This window comes from Ceratosolen solmsi, unplaced genomic scaffold (assembly GCF_000503995.2).
Source record: "Ceratosolen solmsi marchali unplaced genomic scaffold, CerSol_1.0 scaffold29, whole genome shotgun sequence".
Lineage (NCBI taxonomy): Eukaryota > Metazoa > Arthropoda > Insecta > Hymenoptera > Agaonidae > Ceratosolen > Ceratosolen solmsi.
In genome coordinates this window covers 9,545,130-9,562,487 of record NW_011948417.1, presented here as the reverse complement: position 1 = coordinate 9,562,487, position 17,358 = coordinate 9,545,130, and the positions used below count along the sequence as shown (strand labels likewise).

At 22.8% G+C, this 17,358-nt stretch overlaps 1 protein-coding gene across 1 annotated transcript in view; it reads right to left on the bottom strand.

Annotated features, from left to right (window-relative positions):
* The window catches only part of LOC105359823 (dynein beta chain, ciliary), a 38,217-nt gene that overhangs the window by 11,676 nt on the left and 9,183 nt on the right, over window positions 1-17,358 (bottom strand). The window contains exons 17-45 of the mRNA XM_011496529.1: window positions 17,073-17,168; window positions 15,631-15,980; window positions 14,888-15,044; window positions 14,321-14,553; window positions 13,718-14,007; window positions 13,405-13,553; window positions 13,084-13,329; window positions 12,664-12,888; window positions 11,709-11,910; window positions 11,531-11,629; window positions 11,302-11,369; window positions 10,121-10,337; window positions 9,583-9,778; window positions 9,005-9,275; window positions 8,357-8,619; window positions 7,815-8,125; window positions 7,229-7,344; window positions 6,697-6,908; window positions 6,341-6,544; window positions 4,550-4,621; window positions 4,076-4,291; window positions 3,512-3,749; window positions 2,650-2,842; window positions 1,992-2,169; window positions 1,796-1,924; window positions 1,451-1,670; window positions 915-1,076; window positions 642-788; window positions 25-186 (exon numbers count right to left, since the gene is read on the bottom strand). Coding sequence (XP_011494831.1) covers window positions 25-186; window positions 642-788; window positions 915-1,076; window positions 1,451-1,670; window positions 1,796-1,924; window positions 1,992-2,169; window positions 2,650-2,842; window positions 3,512-3,749; window positions 4,076-4,291; window positions 4,550-4,621; window positions 6,341-6,544; window positions 6,697-6,908; window positions 7,229-7,344; window positions 7,815-8,125; window positions 8,357-8,619; window positions 9,005-9,275; window positions 9,583-9,778; window positions 10,121-10,337; window positions 11,302-11,369; window positions 11,531-11,629; window positions 11,709-11,910; window positions 12,664-12,888; window positions 13,084-13,329; window positions 13,405-13,553; window positions 13,718-14,007; window positions 14,321-14,553; window positions 14,888-15,044; window positions 15,631-15,980; window positions 17,073-17,168 — 5,622 coding nt within the window. The remainder of the gene's footprint in view (window positions 1-24; window positions 187-641; window positions 789-914; window positions 1,077-1,450; window positions 1,671-1,795; window positions 1,925-1,991; window positions 2,170-2,649; window positions 2,843-3,511; window positions 3,750-4,075; window positions 4,292-4,549; window positions 4,622-6,340; window positions 6,545-6,696; window positions 6,909-7,228; window positions 7,345-7,814; window positions 8,126-8,356; window positions 8,620-9,004; window positions 9,276-9,582; window positions 9,779-10,120; window positions 10,338-11,301; window positions 11,370-11,530; window positions 11,630-11,708; window positions 11,911-12,663; window positions 12,889-13,083; window positions 13,330-13,404; window positions 13,554-13,717; window positions 14,008-14,320; window positions 14,554-14,887; window positions 15,045-15,630; window positions 15,981-17,072; window positions 17,169-17,358) is intronic.

Here is a 17,358-nt window from a genome sequence, read left to right as displayed (position 1 = left end):
ATTATTAAACACACGAATGATTACTTGTAAAGTGGAAATATATGAAGATAGTCGTGATAGAGATTGCTTTCCGCTACCACCGACGCCAACTAGTAACGCGTTACCCCTTGGAGATTCCAGAATTCTATTTATTCGACAAACATGATACATAGCATCTTCAAACATTACTAAACTCATTGCAGCCACCTATAGATAATTGTTGAATAAATTTGTTTCATATTATAGAACTTCAGACTAAATTAAATAGTATTTTTAATTATATTATAATCGAATTGTAAATAATTAAATAACAAAATTGTTCTATTGTATTTTTAAAAATATAATATATGATAATAATATAATAATATTATAATAATATAATAATTAAAAAAAAATTTTAATACATCTTATCCCTTATTGAAATACGTTAATTAAAATTTTATAATTATTATATAAATTTTGAAATACTATAAAATAAATTTTAGTTTATGGAACCATTGTATTTGTATATTTATTTGAAATTTTTACATTAGATATAATGTGTAAAATTAAAAGAAACTTCACATATTTATATGTATTAATCAATTTGCATAAAAATACTATTATGAATAAAAATATATCGAATGATATTTCTAATAAAGTTTTGAAATAGAAGTTTGTACCAATTCATTATAACTCGTAAGAGCATCGTTCAATAATTTTTTAAGATGACGCCAGTCTTGTATTGCCATATATTTTGGATCGCCGATACCGCCAGCAAAATGACAGAATATTAGAGGCTCAGTAAAAATTAAATTTTCATCGAATGCCTAATAAATAAGTAAATATGATTGTAATTTTTAATAGTATTAGTCACTGATAATTTATAATAATATCAATAACGAAATTCAAGTGAAATATTATTATTGACAATGAAATGAAAGTAGTAAACTTACGGGTAAATTTTTTCGCAAAGCTTCACGAATAAGGTTGTCAAAAAGATTTTTATCTTCCAAATCAACTAATTTATCAGAATAAACTCGAGAAGCCTCATGAATAAAAAGACGATAAAAAGCCTCAATGTGCGGTATTGTGTTATCATTTGCAAATAAAATACCCTATAATACAAATATATAATAAAAATATTATTTTATAAAAAAAAAGTTTAATAACTTAAATTAAAGTAAACATATTTATACATAACACATAAACACATAAAAAAAATATATATATACATATAACATTTACCAAAATATTTAAAACATTTACTGTTGTCTTTTTCAAATTGAATCGCATAAAAAATATTATTGAATTTAAAAAAAGGGAAATTTATTTAAAAACAACATTTAATTTAAATTTGAATTAAAAATAAATTTAAACAAAAAAGGCTAATTATGTAAATGTCGAAATTTTTTTTTTAATATAATCAAGTATTAAAAAAAATCTTTAATATTTAGAATAAATTTAAAAGTAATAATTATAACTAATGTACTTGGAAGATATTTGAAAGATCTCTTAAATTGAAGACATAATGAAATTTTGTAGCTGTTGGCAAGAAATTCACAGTGACTTTGTCATGAAGATACATAGCACATGCTATTAATTGATCAGTTACTTTATTTATGGCTGGAGATATTTTGTTAAATGGATTTGTCAAATGTTGTTCCAAAATCTGACTATAGATTGTAATAAGTGCATTTTTACCGGGAAAGCTATAATATAAAAAAATATTTATAATATTGTTCCATATAAATATAAAATAAAAATATAAATTACATATAATTTAAAATACATATGATTGAAAATTGTACTATATTCAAAATTATTTGTAAGTTACCTTACAGCAAAAGCAGCAAAGTGACGCTGTAATCTTGGATCAATAGTAAAAGCACCAGCTGTTGGATTCATGCACGAAATATATTGAGTATTACTAACATCTTTTAATACAAATTTCTGTCTATCATACCTGTATATAAATAAAGAAAAAATTCCATGTACATTGTCATACATAAAAAATAGTAAATACGAAATACCAATGATTATAATCCATGTGTTGACGAATTATAGTATGTGGTTGAACAGTTCCATACGTATCTACTTCCGGCATGTTCATATCGTCAATGAAATAAATTAATGATTTCCCGGCTGGAGGACCATAATTATGACCAGCTTTCTTCTCAAGCGGTTTTTCTAAAATTCTTTGCAACATTTCTATAAAATATAATATTTATATTAATTATATTAAATATTGTTAAATATTGTCGATAAAGATATCTTTCGTTAAATAAACAATTGTATTAAGTAATATTTATTCAACCGAATGTTTGTGAACCAATTCAATAATATTATAATTTTTAAAAATTAAATTTTTAAAATTCTGAAAAAATTTATTGATTTAATAACAGTATTTATAAATTCAAAAAATTTATAAAACTCTAAACATTCTAAGTTGTATAGTTTTGTTATTTGCTTTACTATTATTATTTAGAACGTATTCTAAAAAGAAAATTAATTATTTTATCTAAATATGTTATAAAGTTCCAAGGCGAAACAAATTAAATGTATAACGAAGTTTTGTATCAACTCAAAAAATTACAATTCTCATATATTATTTAAAGACAATTACAATAATAAACTTTAACTAAGAAATAAATTTTAAATTTTCATGGAGGTAAATAAAGATATCATTACCTGACGTTGTGTAAAAATTGAAGGGTACATTTGCTATGCAGTAGTTTTCTGATAGACTAGATAGTTTATCAGCGACCATAACGCTTTTACCAGTTCCGGCGTTGCCAATCAACATCACCGGAACATTGCGTGCCATTAGCATGTCCATGAAAAATCGTATGCGTACAGTCTCAGCTGTTGGCACCAGCATTGACTACATATAAGTATATTTCTTATGAAAACTATTTTAGAGAATCTATTTACATGTAATACATTTTTATGTTAATATTGAGTGTGTAGTGTGTACAGTTTGGAGGCTATCAAAAAATTAAAACAAAAAAAACAAAAAAACAAAAAACAAAAAACAATAATAATCAATAAATTAAGAACATAAATTCATTCTAAAATAAATGTCATTTCAGATTATTAATGTACGCTTTACAACGATAAATTGAAATAAATAATACAATGATAAATTCGGCGTAAATTTGAAAAAAAAAGCATTAATAGATATTATAATATATCGGATGTATACATGTATTTTTTTTTATAACTTATTTTTGCATATATAACAATAAAATAACAAATATTATTCATCCATTGTAAAGATAATATCCATAATTTAAAAAGAATTGGCATGAAATATTACTTTCATAAAATTGAAAGCAAAACAATATTTAAAGACAAATTTTCTGTATTATTTTCTACATTAAAAATTTGATTTATATAAGTAAGATTATTAATAGACAATTTTTTTAAATATTAACTTATTTTTATGATAAACTCTTCTTTAATAATGAAATTTTTTAAAAATGAATAACAAAACATATTTAAAATAATAAAATAATATAAAATTATAAGATAAATCAAAATAATTAATAACCTGCAGTGGTGTATCCGGATCGAGTTCAAATTTCCCAACAATTTCTTCCCAAAGCAATAATTTTTTCGTTTTTTGATCAATAAAATAGTTGAAAATATTACTACCCGATGGAAATTTGACAACTTTAAATTCTGTCACCCACCATTTGCTGAATTCATTACGCCAGTCAACTAACTGGTCTTGAAATAATGTCGATCCAAAAGCCCAAATGCAAGCAAAAGTGAAATATAACTCATACCTATATAAAAAAAATATGATTATGATAATCAAAATTTTTTATTATATTTTTCTTGGATATTTATTATTAAGTTATTCACTATCGTTGGTAATTTTATTCTCAAACTTACACATTCTTATATACGAGTTAAAAAAAATTTTAATATGAAATAAATATATATCCAATTATTTTAATATTTAAAAACGAAATTATGTTTTCATTTTCTGGACTAAATAGGATTATTTTTAAAATAAATTTTAGTCTTTTTTTTAATTACGAACGTTAAAAAGCAACACTTCTAATAATTAACATAAATAATTTGAGAATAAAATCAGTTTTGCAATTACCATTCCTTTGGACAATCAGGAGGTACATTTTCTTTGGTTAAAAAGCAATCTAATAAATTACAAAGCATTTCAAGATGACAGATTTCAGGAATTGGAGTAATTTTTTTGAATTTTGATTTCATTACATCAAGTAATATTGGTATATATTTCTCAAAAAGTATCATAAGATTTGCTCGTTCACCAGAGTCTCGAGTATCAATCCAACTTTGGATAAATCTAAAAGAATTTTTATATATTATTTCGAATTCCGAATAAATGTAAATATTATAATTTTCTTTTTAATTAAAAATTATGTAATAATCACTTTTATAATATTCTAAGAAGAATATAATTTAATCATTACTCAATCTTTAATTTATACAATTAGAAATATTAGGAACTGAGTAAATAAATTGTATATATAGAGTGTATAATTAATAATAAAATAATTCATTAAATTATTAATTAGATATTTCAAATATTATTTATACTTACGGACTCCATCCTAGATCTTGTGGGTTGATATAGAGAATTCCAGCTCTTGAAACGGTAGCTGGAGTAGCCGTTCTAAAAAAATATTATTTGTCATACAAACACTTATAATCCGTTATATTATATGCAATAATAAATTTGAATTTTTATAAATACGTATTAAAAGCATGTCAACATTGTTGGTAATGCAAAATATTATGAATTATACAGTTTTCAAACAAAATCATGTTCTCATAAATAATAATATCTTTGATAAATTCTTAATAAGTCGGATGGTAAAAATAAAAGTTTGATAAAAAAAATAAAAATAAAAATAAAGAAATATTTATTTTTATAAAAATAGAACAAATGATTATTGTATAAGAAATATTTTGTTTAATAGTTTCACAAACATTAAAAATCTATTTTTGTAATAAATAATATGTATGAAATATTTAAAAACTATCTCAACTCCAGTATTTTTAAACTTAAATTTAGTATCAAAAAAGGAAATTTTTAATATTATTTTTAATCTCATTAATCATATTTAATTTAATTTCAGAAAATTGAAAGTTAATAATTTAATTATAATATTTAAATTATAATATTTAAATAATAATTTCAGAAAAGGATCACCATTGATACTATCATTCTAAACTCCATTCTAATGAGTAAACAAAGTTTATTGACATTAATAGCTACTCTTTCAATTAAAGCTAGATTCTATTTTTTTAAGTGTTCTACAAAAATTAATATTTATTCAAAATTTAAAAAATAATTTTTTTATTAATAATTTGTTATAAATTAATGATAACGTTTTTTTATTCTAAGTGTATAATTATGATATAATTTATTTACGAATTTCTAAATTTATATAATATGGAAAGCGGAATAATTCATACTAGAAATTTTTTTACACGCCAATATTTATTTGATAGCTTTTTAAGCAATTATTATTTAATTATTATAATTATTATAAATATAGCATATATCTTGTAGAAATTAGAAAATTTAATTAATTTATGAATTTTACATTGTGTTGTCAAATATATGTATTTGCATATATTGAATATTCTACATTTTAAAATGTATATTTACAAGTTTGTCGCAATATGAAAAATGTATAATACAACGACAGTCGATTCGTTATGAAAAAGAGATGATTTTAAAGCTAACTATACAGACAATAAAGATGAGGATTTTTAAAAATAATTTTAATTTTATAATACATATAATTAAGATCTGGAATAAAAACATAATTTTTTTTGGTAACGAAATGTATAGTTGGTTAATTAATTTATTGTATTAAAAAAAAAAAAATATATATATATATATATATCAACGTTCGCCATCGAATGATAAACAGTTAAATAGTTACTATAGCAAATAAATTACATCATATTATCATGATATAATAAGTATAAAAAAAAATGTAGACTTAATTTGCGGAAGTGAACGATGAAGTTCATTTCCTATTTTCCGTGATTTACAATTTTTCTTTTTAATAAGTATCAAATATAATTTATTAAAATTAACAAAAAGAGGATGGTTGCGTTATTTCGAGATCATGCCTTTGGAGACTCATACTACTAAAAAAGAATGAACTAGATAGCTTTTATCCGGACAAAATATTTTAATTTTATCGAATGATTTTTTTTTATTTATATTTTAATTAAATATATTCTGAACAATGCAATTAATAGTTTTCTATTTTAAAATTGGAAAATATGATTAAAAGCAGTTTTAAAGAAAATATCTTTGTAATACAAATTTAATTTAGAATACTTTAAAATATATTTGAAAAGTTTCTGAAACCTTAAGTTTGATATTTCGAAAAGAAGCCTCATTTGCTTAGTGAGAGCAATTCGTTCATTGCTGGCTAAAGTCAAAACTTTGTTGTCGTCCATGACTGTATTAAGTGATTCAATCCACATAGGATCGATATCTCCGTCAAAGATTATCCACTTCGGTCCATCGCCTTGCATATTTGCTTGATCACGCATCAGTATGGACACCAAACTGAAGAGCCAACAGAAAATTTGTTGAATTTTCGATAATTCAAAGATCATTTTACACAAGATCATTTTACAAAATATATACTAGTTGATTATTTTACTTAGTTCTAAGATAAAAACAATTAAAATATTTATTTTAATTATTATTGTGCATACCCATCTTTCCATTCTCTAGTTGCTGGATTAATAATTCCAAAAAGTTCATCATTCGTTACAGCTTTTGGATCCAAATCATTAAAATAAGGTTTCAGTTTATTATTTTGATATGTTTTATAAAGTGTTTTCCAAACTTGTGATTTACCCGTTCCAGCAAAACCAACGATAAAGACGGAATGACGAACATATAATAATTCTTCAAGTTGTACAATCTAAAATTAAAATAATATTTCCAAATATTTAGTAAAATCATAAACCAATATATAACCACTTTTACGTAATTCATTTGAAGTTTTCATATTTTGAGTTCAAATTACAATCTTTAATCAAAACATTAATTTAATGTTTTTAAATAAAATTAGTAGTAAACAAAAAAAATACTTTATTAAAAAAAAAAATCATCAATATAAAGACATTAAATAGACACTTAGCCTTACCAAAAAAATAAAATTAGTTTTTATATATTATAATTAATAAAATTAAATATAATAAAATGAGAAATAATAAAAAATTTACTTTATTCAATTCGTACTTTTAATATAAAACCATCTTCAGGTTGTAAATTCAAATCTAAAGTAGCTTCTCTAACTTTCTTTTCAAAATCGAGATCACGTTTTCTTGGCACATCTAAAGCAGGGAACAAATCACCTGCATAATATAATATATTTTAATCGACTGCAATATAATTTTTATAATTTGTATTACGTTACAAAATATAAAATAAAAATTATAATTAAAACTTGTACTTGGAGTATTATTCATCAGTAGTAATTATTGATTACAAACTTTATTAATGTATTGTCAAATATTGTTTTAAAAGGTAAACCTTATATATTAGATACAAATCAAACGTAATAAAGTATAGAATTAATTTCAAAATAATAAAATTCATTTCAATTAATTTCAATGAACAAAGATACTATATGTACAATATAGATGGTTATAAATTATTAATTATTTTAATTGTATAAGTAATTATTAAAATGAATAAAATGAAGATTGAAAAATTTTAGAATTAATAAGAATTGAGAAACTTTAATTGAATTCATTTTTAATAAGTAAAAATGGGAAGATCATAAACACGGTGCAAAAACAGTGCACACGGTTTGCAAATTTACCGATAAGACCCATAAAAATTGGCACGTCGTCAGTGACGATCTTGGGCGTATTGAAGTCTCGGAGAGCGCGCATAAGGACCTGATCTTCGGGCCTAAGATGATCATCTCTCTTCAGCTTACCCGCTACTACAAGCACGGATTTTATAGCTCTGAGACCCCAATCATAATGATCTTGTTTAGACAATAGTTCTCGGCATAGTGTGTAAAGAGTGATAAACTTGCGGGCAAGTAATCGTGCCTCTTGAAAGCCTTCGGCTACCAACATGATCTCGCAAATCAATTCAAAATCGGGTACTACCATAGCGCAAGGCCTAGCAAAGTTTATTAATAAATATATTTAAATTATGTGTTGGGAATACATTGTTTTTATATCTTAAAAAATTGTTTTAGAAAAAAATAATAAAAAAAAAATAACACTGATAATGCAGCATTATTATTGAAATTAATAATGTTTAATATAAAGTAGTTAATCAGTAAAACAGACTATGTAATTCTATAATAAAATAAGATAATAAGATGACGACTAGTGCATGATTTTTTACCTAAAAAGTGCTTTCAAATTTTCAGGCAGTTCTGTTCTACCTGCATATCCAGGATTCATAGTAATAAACATGCCAACAGTTGAAATGAGGTTTAGTTCTTGTCCAAAGAACATAAAAGTTTTCTTGTGGTTCTTTATACCATCCAATACGCATTTTACCTGAACTGATACTACGGAAAGTACCTCTACGCTGATGCGATTGAATTCGTCAAAACAACCCCAAGCACCGGTTTGGGCAAGGCCCTTATAAATGTTTCCGCAAGACTAAAAAAATCAACCATTTTCAAATATAATATAAATATTTTTAATTAAAGAACATTGAATGACATTACCGAGAACTTAAAATTCCCAATTAATTAGCATGTTCGAAAATAAAATTACACTAATAATAATTCAAATAGAAATTTAATAATTTAATATTTATCATGTATAAAAGAAAAATATAATTATTATCAATTTTCTCATCACTAATTATAATGCAATAGTTCAGTTTCTATTCAATAATGTTAAATGTGATATTATAACGTAAAATCTATCGTTTTTATTTTTGATAAACATTTAAAAAGATCGTAAATATTTATTTATTATATATTGAATTATTATATATTGAATATCAAAATATTTCTTGCTGGAATTCAATATTAATAACCTTATAATCCATTTGTTCAGAGCAATTGAAAACGTAAACCATCTGTCCTAATGCTCGGCCAAGATCTTTGGTTGTCTCAGTTTTACCAGTACCAGCTGGTCCTGCGGGTGCTCCTCCCATTATCAAGTGCAATGATTGTGTTAATGTAATGTAACAGCGATCAGTAAGCGGTGTTATAACGAGGCGAGGTGTATTGCCAAGATACTCATAACAATAACCGAAGCACGCGTCACAAATATTTGCAAAACAGTCACCAAGTTTATTGTCCCATCTAAGAAATTACGGAAAAATGAATGTTCGCCCTATTCATACTTCTCCTAATATTTTGTTTTACTAAAACAATAATAATAATAAAATACAGATAATAATTATATTATTAATAATAAATAATAAAAGTGACAATTTTTTGTAATGATTTTCTCATTGAATATACAAGTTTTATAATTTTTATAAAAAAAAAAAAAATTAACTAATTTCCAATATCTTATTTTAATAACCTTATACATGATTAATAAGTATATAGCGATATACATTGGTGCAAAACAATTAAGATTAAGAAAAAGAATTAAATATCCAACCGATGTCTTAATTGTGATTGCCATTGAAAACTTGAAGCCGTCTCAGCTTTCATTGTAATCAACTTGGCAACAACATCCCTAGCATGGACATCTATTGTACAAATTGTCATGATCTTTTGTCTATCATTTTCTGTTAGATTCCCGATTAGCAATGAAATCAGAACATTTAATTGAACACTCTGTTTCTTCTGATAATCTTGATTTAAAAAAAGTTTCTTGTTTTATTATTTATTTAATATGTATTAAAATATTATTATGGTATCCTGCTTTATATAATTATAGCTATTCATTAATGACTAAAGCGTTTTCAATTATCGAAATTAAAATTATTGACAAGATAAAAAATAAATATATACTTTTAAAAGAGTAATATTTTACTAATGTATTTTATAGAAAAATTAAATTTCAAATGTCCAGATTTTCTTTTTACATTTACTACTTAAATAATTTAATACACACAAACAAACAATGATATTGATATATTGATTGATATTAAATTGATATTAAAGTTTTAAAAGTTTTAATATTTAGTTCATACCTTTTAAAGAATTTTCAAAACCCTCTTCCAATCTGGCAAATGCCATGTTTACTTCACTAGTCCACCAAATTTGCGTACCACAAAGTGCTGGTTGAGCTTCATAATCAAATAACCACTCATCTCGAGGTTTTTGAACATAAGAGTTTACAGCTTGACTAAAGTGAAATCTTACTGTGCGTTTCATTGACTCTGTGACTCGATTTAACCATACTTCTACCTGCATTTGATAAGATTATAAATTAATATACGTGTAGTTCTATTAAAGATTTTGAATACTCATCAATTTAAAAAAAAAATTTTAATAAAGAAAATCATTATATAATAACAAGGAAAAATAATTAAAATATTAATTATGAAATAAATAATACAGATATAAAATTATTTAATAATAATGTACTTACTTTATTATTATATTTACATTAAATAAATATTAATTAAAATAAAATAAATTTATATTAATAAATTAATTTTAATTTAATTTTAATTATGGAATAATATTTAATAAAAATAATAATGTGCAATTATAGTATGAAAATTTTACTAAAATGAGACGTACATAGTTGTAATTTAATGATTGATTAACAATTGAATTACAAAAAAAAAGGAAATAAATATAATACAAAGTATTTGTAATATAAGTTATTTGTAATCTTATCAAAGGTTTTATTTATCTTTTGAATAAATTCATTATTACCTATTTCATTAATGAATACTAAGATAATTATTTAAAAATGATAAAGATATTTTGATTAGAAGGACAATATAAAATTTCTAATCAGAAAAAAAATCATTTAAATTTGTATTTAATTTTTATTCTTTCTTATAACGAAAGAACATTTATACTTGAAAATACCAAAATAAAATTTTTAATAATACTGTTAGGAAAACTTCAATTTATGCATCATGAAGTTCAAGTACTTATATTCACAGTAGTTTCAAATAAATAAAATTGTTTTAATATTAAATTTACTTATTCTAATGTATGTTACGCGCATATGTACACCTACGTTATACATATTGCATATATGCATCTATATTTTTTAAACTTAAACCTTTTTTTTTTATTAATAAATAAATAAAAAATTCATAGACTTACTTGAAAAAGTAAATAATATCAAGAAATACTATATACTAAAATATTTATTTACTGATGTTAAATAAGAATTTAATGTTACTCTTACTTTTCCACTACAGTCACATAATCCATACATCTTCATATTTTCTCCATCTTTCGCAATAAATTCATACGCTGAGAATAGAAAAGAAACGTAATTTTTATGGATATTATCAAAAACGTATTATGATGACAAAATGTTTATCCTTGCAAGCACAAAATTATATAATATGCTAAAATTTAATATTAATTCAATCCCTTATCATTATTATGTAATAATGGTTTTGAAATTTTACCTATCTTAGTATATTTTCCATTTTCCACTTTCCATGTTAAATTAGCAATGGAATCGTATAATTTTGATAAATGCTTACAAACTAATTCAGGATGATTTCCTAAGAATGAACAATTTTAAATAAAGAATCATACAATAATTATAATAATATCTTATTTTATTTAATAGTTTATATTGACCATTGCTCAAAATATCAAGTAGATCTGCAGGAGAAATAAAATAAAATCTTGGATAAATCAGCCTCTTTGTTTCTAGATAATCAGCAAGTGCTTTTTCACACAAATTTAATTGCTTTTCTAACTCTTCGAGTTTTTCAAGTAAATATGGTTTATTCGTTGCCTTAACTATATTCAAATTTAATGACATATCTCGTAGCAAATCCTGAAGAAATAATTTGATAAAAAATTTATTTTATATTATGAAATACATTAGAACTAAGAAAATTTGTTAATCGCATACAATCTTATTAATAAAATACTTAAGCCTATTTTTATTTTTTTATTTATAATTTTCATAAAAAATCGTCATTTTATTTCAATCATAATTTTCAGAGACTGTAATGATATTATTTAAATGTATTTATTATATTTATTAAATATATTAAATTTATAAAAGAATCGATGCAATTAAAAAATAGATTTTTTGAAAAATATAAACTTGCTGCTTTCAATATTTGATTTTAAATGTATTATAGCACCCTTTCTTTATATAACGGTCGATTAATTTTTCAAAATTTTAAATTAATATATTTGAATTAACTTAAATATAATAAAGAATATTGTTTAATATGTTTTTATTAAATATTTTAACACTTTTATACTTTAATTTTTATTATATTTTTATCATTTTCAAAAAAATTTGCTGTACATTATTTCGTTAAAATTGTGTTATTAATCAATTTTAGAAAGATCTTAATTAAAAATATTATTTTAATAGTAAAATAATATAATCAATAATATGTAACAAAGAATTTCAATAAATGAAGATTCATATATGTACATATATTATGTATGTTTGCATATAGATTCTATTGTTATTCATATATTGGAAACAATAACATTTATTTGTTAAAGAAATTGTTTTAAAATATTTTATTCCTCGTAAGTTTACTAATTAAAAGAAATTTTTTAATACTTTGAAATCTCGATCAATTTTTTCAAATCGCTTCGAATCCTCGGGCAATTGGTTTCTAATATCCTCAGAACCGATGAAAATACTTTCTAAATGCACCCATGCTCTTTGCACCTCAAACCAAATATTAATGACTGCATCTGCTTTAGATAATTTTTCTTGCCAAACTGATACTTCTTTTAAAAAGTAGCCAATAAACTTTGAAGCTAGCATATTTTGCAGTTGTACCTAATATATAACATTTCTTAGAATAAAGATAATATAGGAGATCATAACAATACAATAATTATTGAGAATTCTTATTGTATACATATATATATATATATATATATATCGTAAAGATAATATTGACAAAACCAAATTTTACTTATACAAATTGCTTTGTTTCATTTTTTAAATATAATTATAATTAAAACCAATTACTTGATTTTCCTCTAATATATCTATTGTCTCTTCATTAATTCGTAAAATATATAATTTTGTTCTGTCATAGAAATCTCTTTCAAATTCTAGTTGATTCCATACACTATTCAATTCATTTAATATCTTGTCCATTGCCATTTCTTTAACAGCTTTATCAACGACATTTTTCACTTCTTCTTCATATTTATGCAAATCAAGTTTTAATAGATCAGCGAGCGTTGTTTTATCGTTCATTGTAAATTTCACCTACATAAGAATATAAAAACATAAGCGTTAAATAATAATTTACGCGGATTAATATATTTAATAATAAATAATTGCCTTAGTTTCAGCCATCAATTGTTGCCAATGTCTCTCCTTAATTGCTGAATTTTGCAATTCTGAAACAGATCTTAAAGATGACATCATGTTTCGTAACTGATTTTCAATGAACCGATACAATTCCCAAGACTTTACTTCTTTATCTAAAACTGTGTACAGAAATATATAAGTACTCTGATTACTATTCAATATAAAAATAAAATTAAGTATGAGATACATATTAAAATAATTCTTTTTAATCAAATTAAATGTTTATAATTTCTTATAAATATTATAAGAATATTAATGATAAAAGAAACTTTAGAAAACTAACGTCTTAATTCCCTTGTGAATTTTTTGCATTCAATATCAATGCCTTCTATATCTAACTTCTTCCATATAGTTTTCTTGCATTCGTCTAGATTCGAAACAATTACATTTATGTAGTCCCACAGTTTCTTCAACATTTTTATTTCTCGACGAACCTGCTCAATTTCCTTGAATTCGGGCATTGGTTGTTCAAATATTTCCGAAGTTCGAGTCATCTCCTGTAGTTCTTCTAATAACTCGAATACATGCAAATTCATGACGTCAAGAACTGTATATGTATCTTCGCATTCAGGACTTTATAGGTAAAAGAGAAATGAACTTTAATAAGATAATTTGAACTTTGATAATTATATTATATTATAATCGGTGTTTGTTATATTCTATATCTCATATTAAAACGTATCAAATAAAAAACTAATTATATTTTTAATATAATATATATTTGAAAAAATAAATAAATAAATAAAACGAAAATATGAAAATATTAAAATTAAAAGTCAGTATTTATATGTGTTTAATAGTTATTCGTATTAAAAAATATATATATTCGTAATAATAATTGCATTTTTTTAGGTAATTAATTTTAATCAAACATTAATTGGATTACTTAAAGGCTTCGTTGCTGTGAAATTTTACTAATAATTTTCGTTGGCGATAATCGAAGTACGTAAGTTTTTTCTTTAGCCAATCAACTTGTGCGGTAAACAGAGGTGCAACTATTTGTTTAACTTGTGATGCCATTTTCTTTATTGAGGTCCAATACTCTGGTAGTTCTATTAAAGAATTATGAGTTTCTTCATTAAATTCCACTTGATATTCATATAATAATTGAATGGTATCCTTAAATAAAATATGTGAAAAATTTATATAAATTTTTTACTTATGCGTACTGCGTTCATTTAGTATATTAAAGTTTTATGCAACAATTAAATATTGAATTTTGTTGTTGTATACATATATATATAAATAATATTTATTTTTTTTTTATAAAAGTTTTTTATTTATAATACTGATTACATATATTAATAATTTTATCAAATATTTTATGAAAAAATACTGTTGTTTATAGCAAACATATATGTTATATAATTAAATTTATATAAATATATATTAAAACATATTATTATTACTAGTAAAATATTAAAAAGAAATCAGAAATGTAAGTAAAATTTACTTTAATAGGTATAAATATATGGTCAATTTCATATGTACGATCTCTAACTTCCTTCAAATAATAAATTGTGTTAAGAAGGCCGTCATAATCGTCTTTTTCTACAGGTTGTACAAATCGTGTATGAGCTTGCTTGAAAAATTCTGTCAAGTCTTCCAAACTAAAAATTATTTCAAATTAACTTATTTATAAAATTTAAAAGTAACTTAATGTCAGAGAATGTACTCCATATTGCATTACAAATTTATAAAAACATAGTATGTGATGTAATATTCTTAATGATAAAATAAAGATGTTTATTAATATATAAAATATTAATATATGTACAGATATGAGTTTTCATACAATCCGTTATGAAAATTAGAATTTTTAATCAAAGTAAATTTGGTTTATAATAGCATTAAGCCTCTTATTATAAGAATAAATACAATCGGTTTGATTAAATGAAATGTAAGCAAATATATTTCAAAGCATATAAAAAGTTGTACTCATTACGTGTTTTTATATTCAATTATTTTTGATAATTTGGTGACTTTATTCATTTTTTTAATGTTGCAGTTTATTATTATATAGTATATCTAAATAATTTATATATACATTATTTTTTGTTAAGGACAAGATATTGTCACAAATTAGTACGGAGATAAAATTCTTTTTATTGAAATTTAAAAAAAATATTTCTCATGTAAATAATTTATAAATATTCTAAGTTAAATAAGAATATAAAATTAATATGTTTTAAACACCTTCTATTAACACGATTAACTAAGTGTTGTTTCAGTATGTTCGACCACTTGCAAATGGTATTAAGAAAACCCTGCTTCATTGCCGCTAAATTAACCCTCAACCATTTATTGAAAATTCTTGTATTCTCAATTGTATTGCATGTATTGTATAGATCTAAAAATCTATCCAATTCGCTTTTGAAATCCCCTAGTTCTGGCTTATGAAAAGATTGTGAATTCAACGTTTCAAAATTTCCAGTTTGAGCCACATGGATTTTTTCGTCTTCAGTGGGAGTACGAGCAAAGTGCAAAAAAAACTCTAAGTACAAATCCGTGTCATCTAGCCAAAGCCACGAATATTCTTCGAATCTCTACACAAAATATGTAATACTGTAGAAAAAATTCATAAATTTCACGACATTCTATTAAATTTTAGTTTAAAAAGTAAAAGAATTAAAATGAATCTGTAGATAAATACAGTATGTGGTCCTTAAACGAATAATTTAAAAAATTTTTATTTTGTACATTATGATCGGTGTGTAAAGAAAAAGTTGTATTTTCTATTTCAACATTTTTTCTAATATTTAATAAACAAAATTTTAACTTGGTCAATAATGTATTTTCTTAGTAATTAATATTAGAGATTTTGAACGAACGGCTAATTTATATAAACTTTTATTAATAATAAATATCATTTAATTCAAGTTGTATTTATAATGAAACTAATGAAGAATTAATGACAAAATTTAATTTTGTAAAGAGATAATTAATAATGTATGTTTATTTATTATTAATTATAATCTCTTGTTTAAGTATATTTAATAACAGTATATTCAGTAATTTTATATTAATTCACAGGTGATCTTCATATTAAGCAAATGAAATAAATCTTATATTAAAAATAAAAATTATATTACATTAAATACAATAGATTTTTCTTTATTAATCCAATTTTAAAATGTGAAAACTGCACCTTTAAAAAATAAAAAAATTAATGTAGGTAAATACTTTTGCAAAATTATTTAAATTTAATTCACTGCAAATGAAGATATAATTGATAGATATTATATGCAGAAAAAATGCTATCTCAAAAAAATGTTAGATGAATTTTCTTACATACATTACTCATAAAAAATATAGAATAATTAAAAATACATATACACTTTTAAAAGAATCGTGCAACATGATAAAAATTAGCGTATCAATGTGGAGTTCGAAATGGAATGATTGTTTGTCTACAGCAATGATTACATATTTATTTACATATCCTGCTTTTATTCGACATTAAGTGGATAATTCAAGACTTTATAATTCCAGTAAATTTCATAAAGTTATAGTAAATTAAAAACCTTCTGTCGTTCAACATAAAAAATTCATCAAAATAGATGTTTTTCTATTTATAATCACGTTTGTTAATATTGTTTTTATATTGTTATAAAAATGTATTATATCTTTATATTCACCTTTGCATATTCTTTAGCTTGTCTTGATACTTTTTTAAACCGAGTTGCAGTATCTTCAAGAATTACTATTATCTCTTCGTTTTCAGCCATGTCAATCTAGATAATTAAAGTATCAAGTTTAATTAATAAATGTAATTATTAGTTTGAATGACGTACTATATTATTCAAAAGTAATATCAATTTTACATGAATTTAAATAAGTATATAGGTCTGCATATGTAAATCAAATGTAATTACAACAAATTGCAATTAATTAATTAAATCCGTAAAATCTCATCGGTAAAGT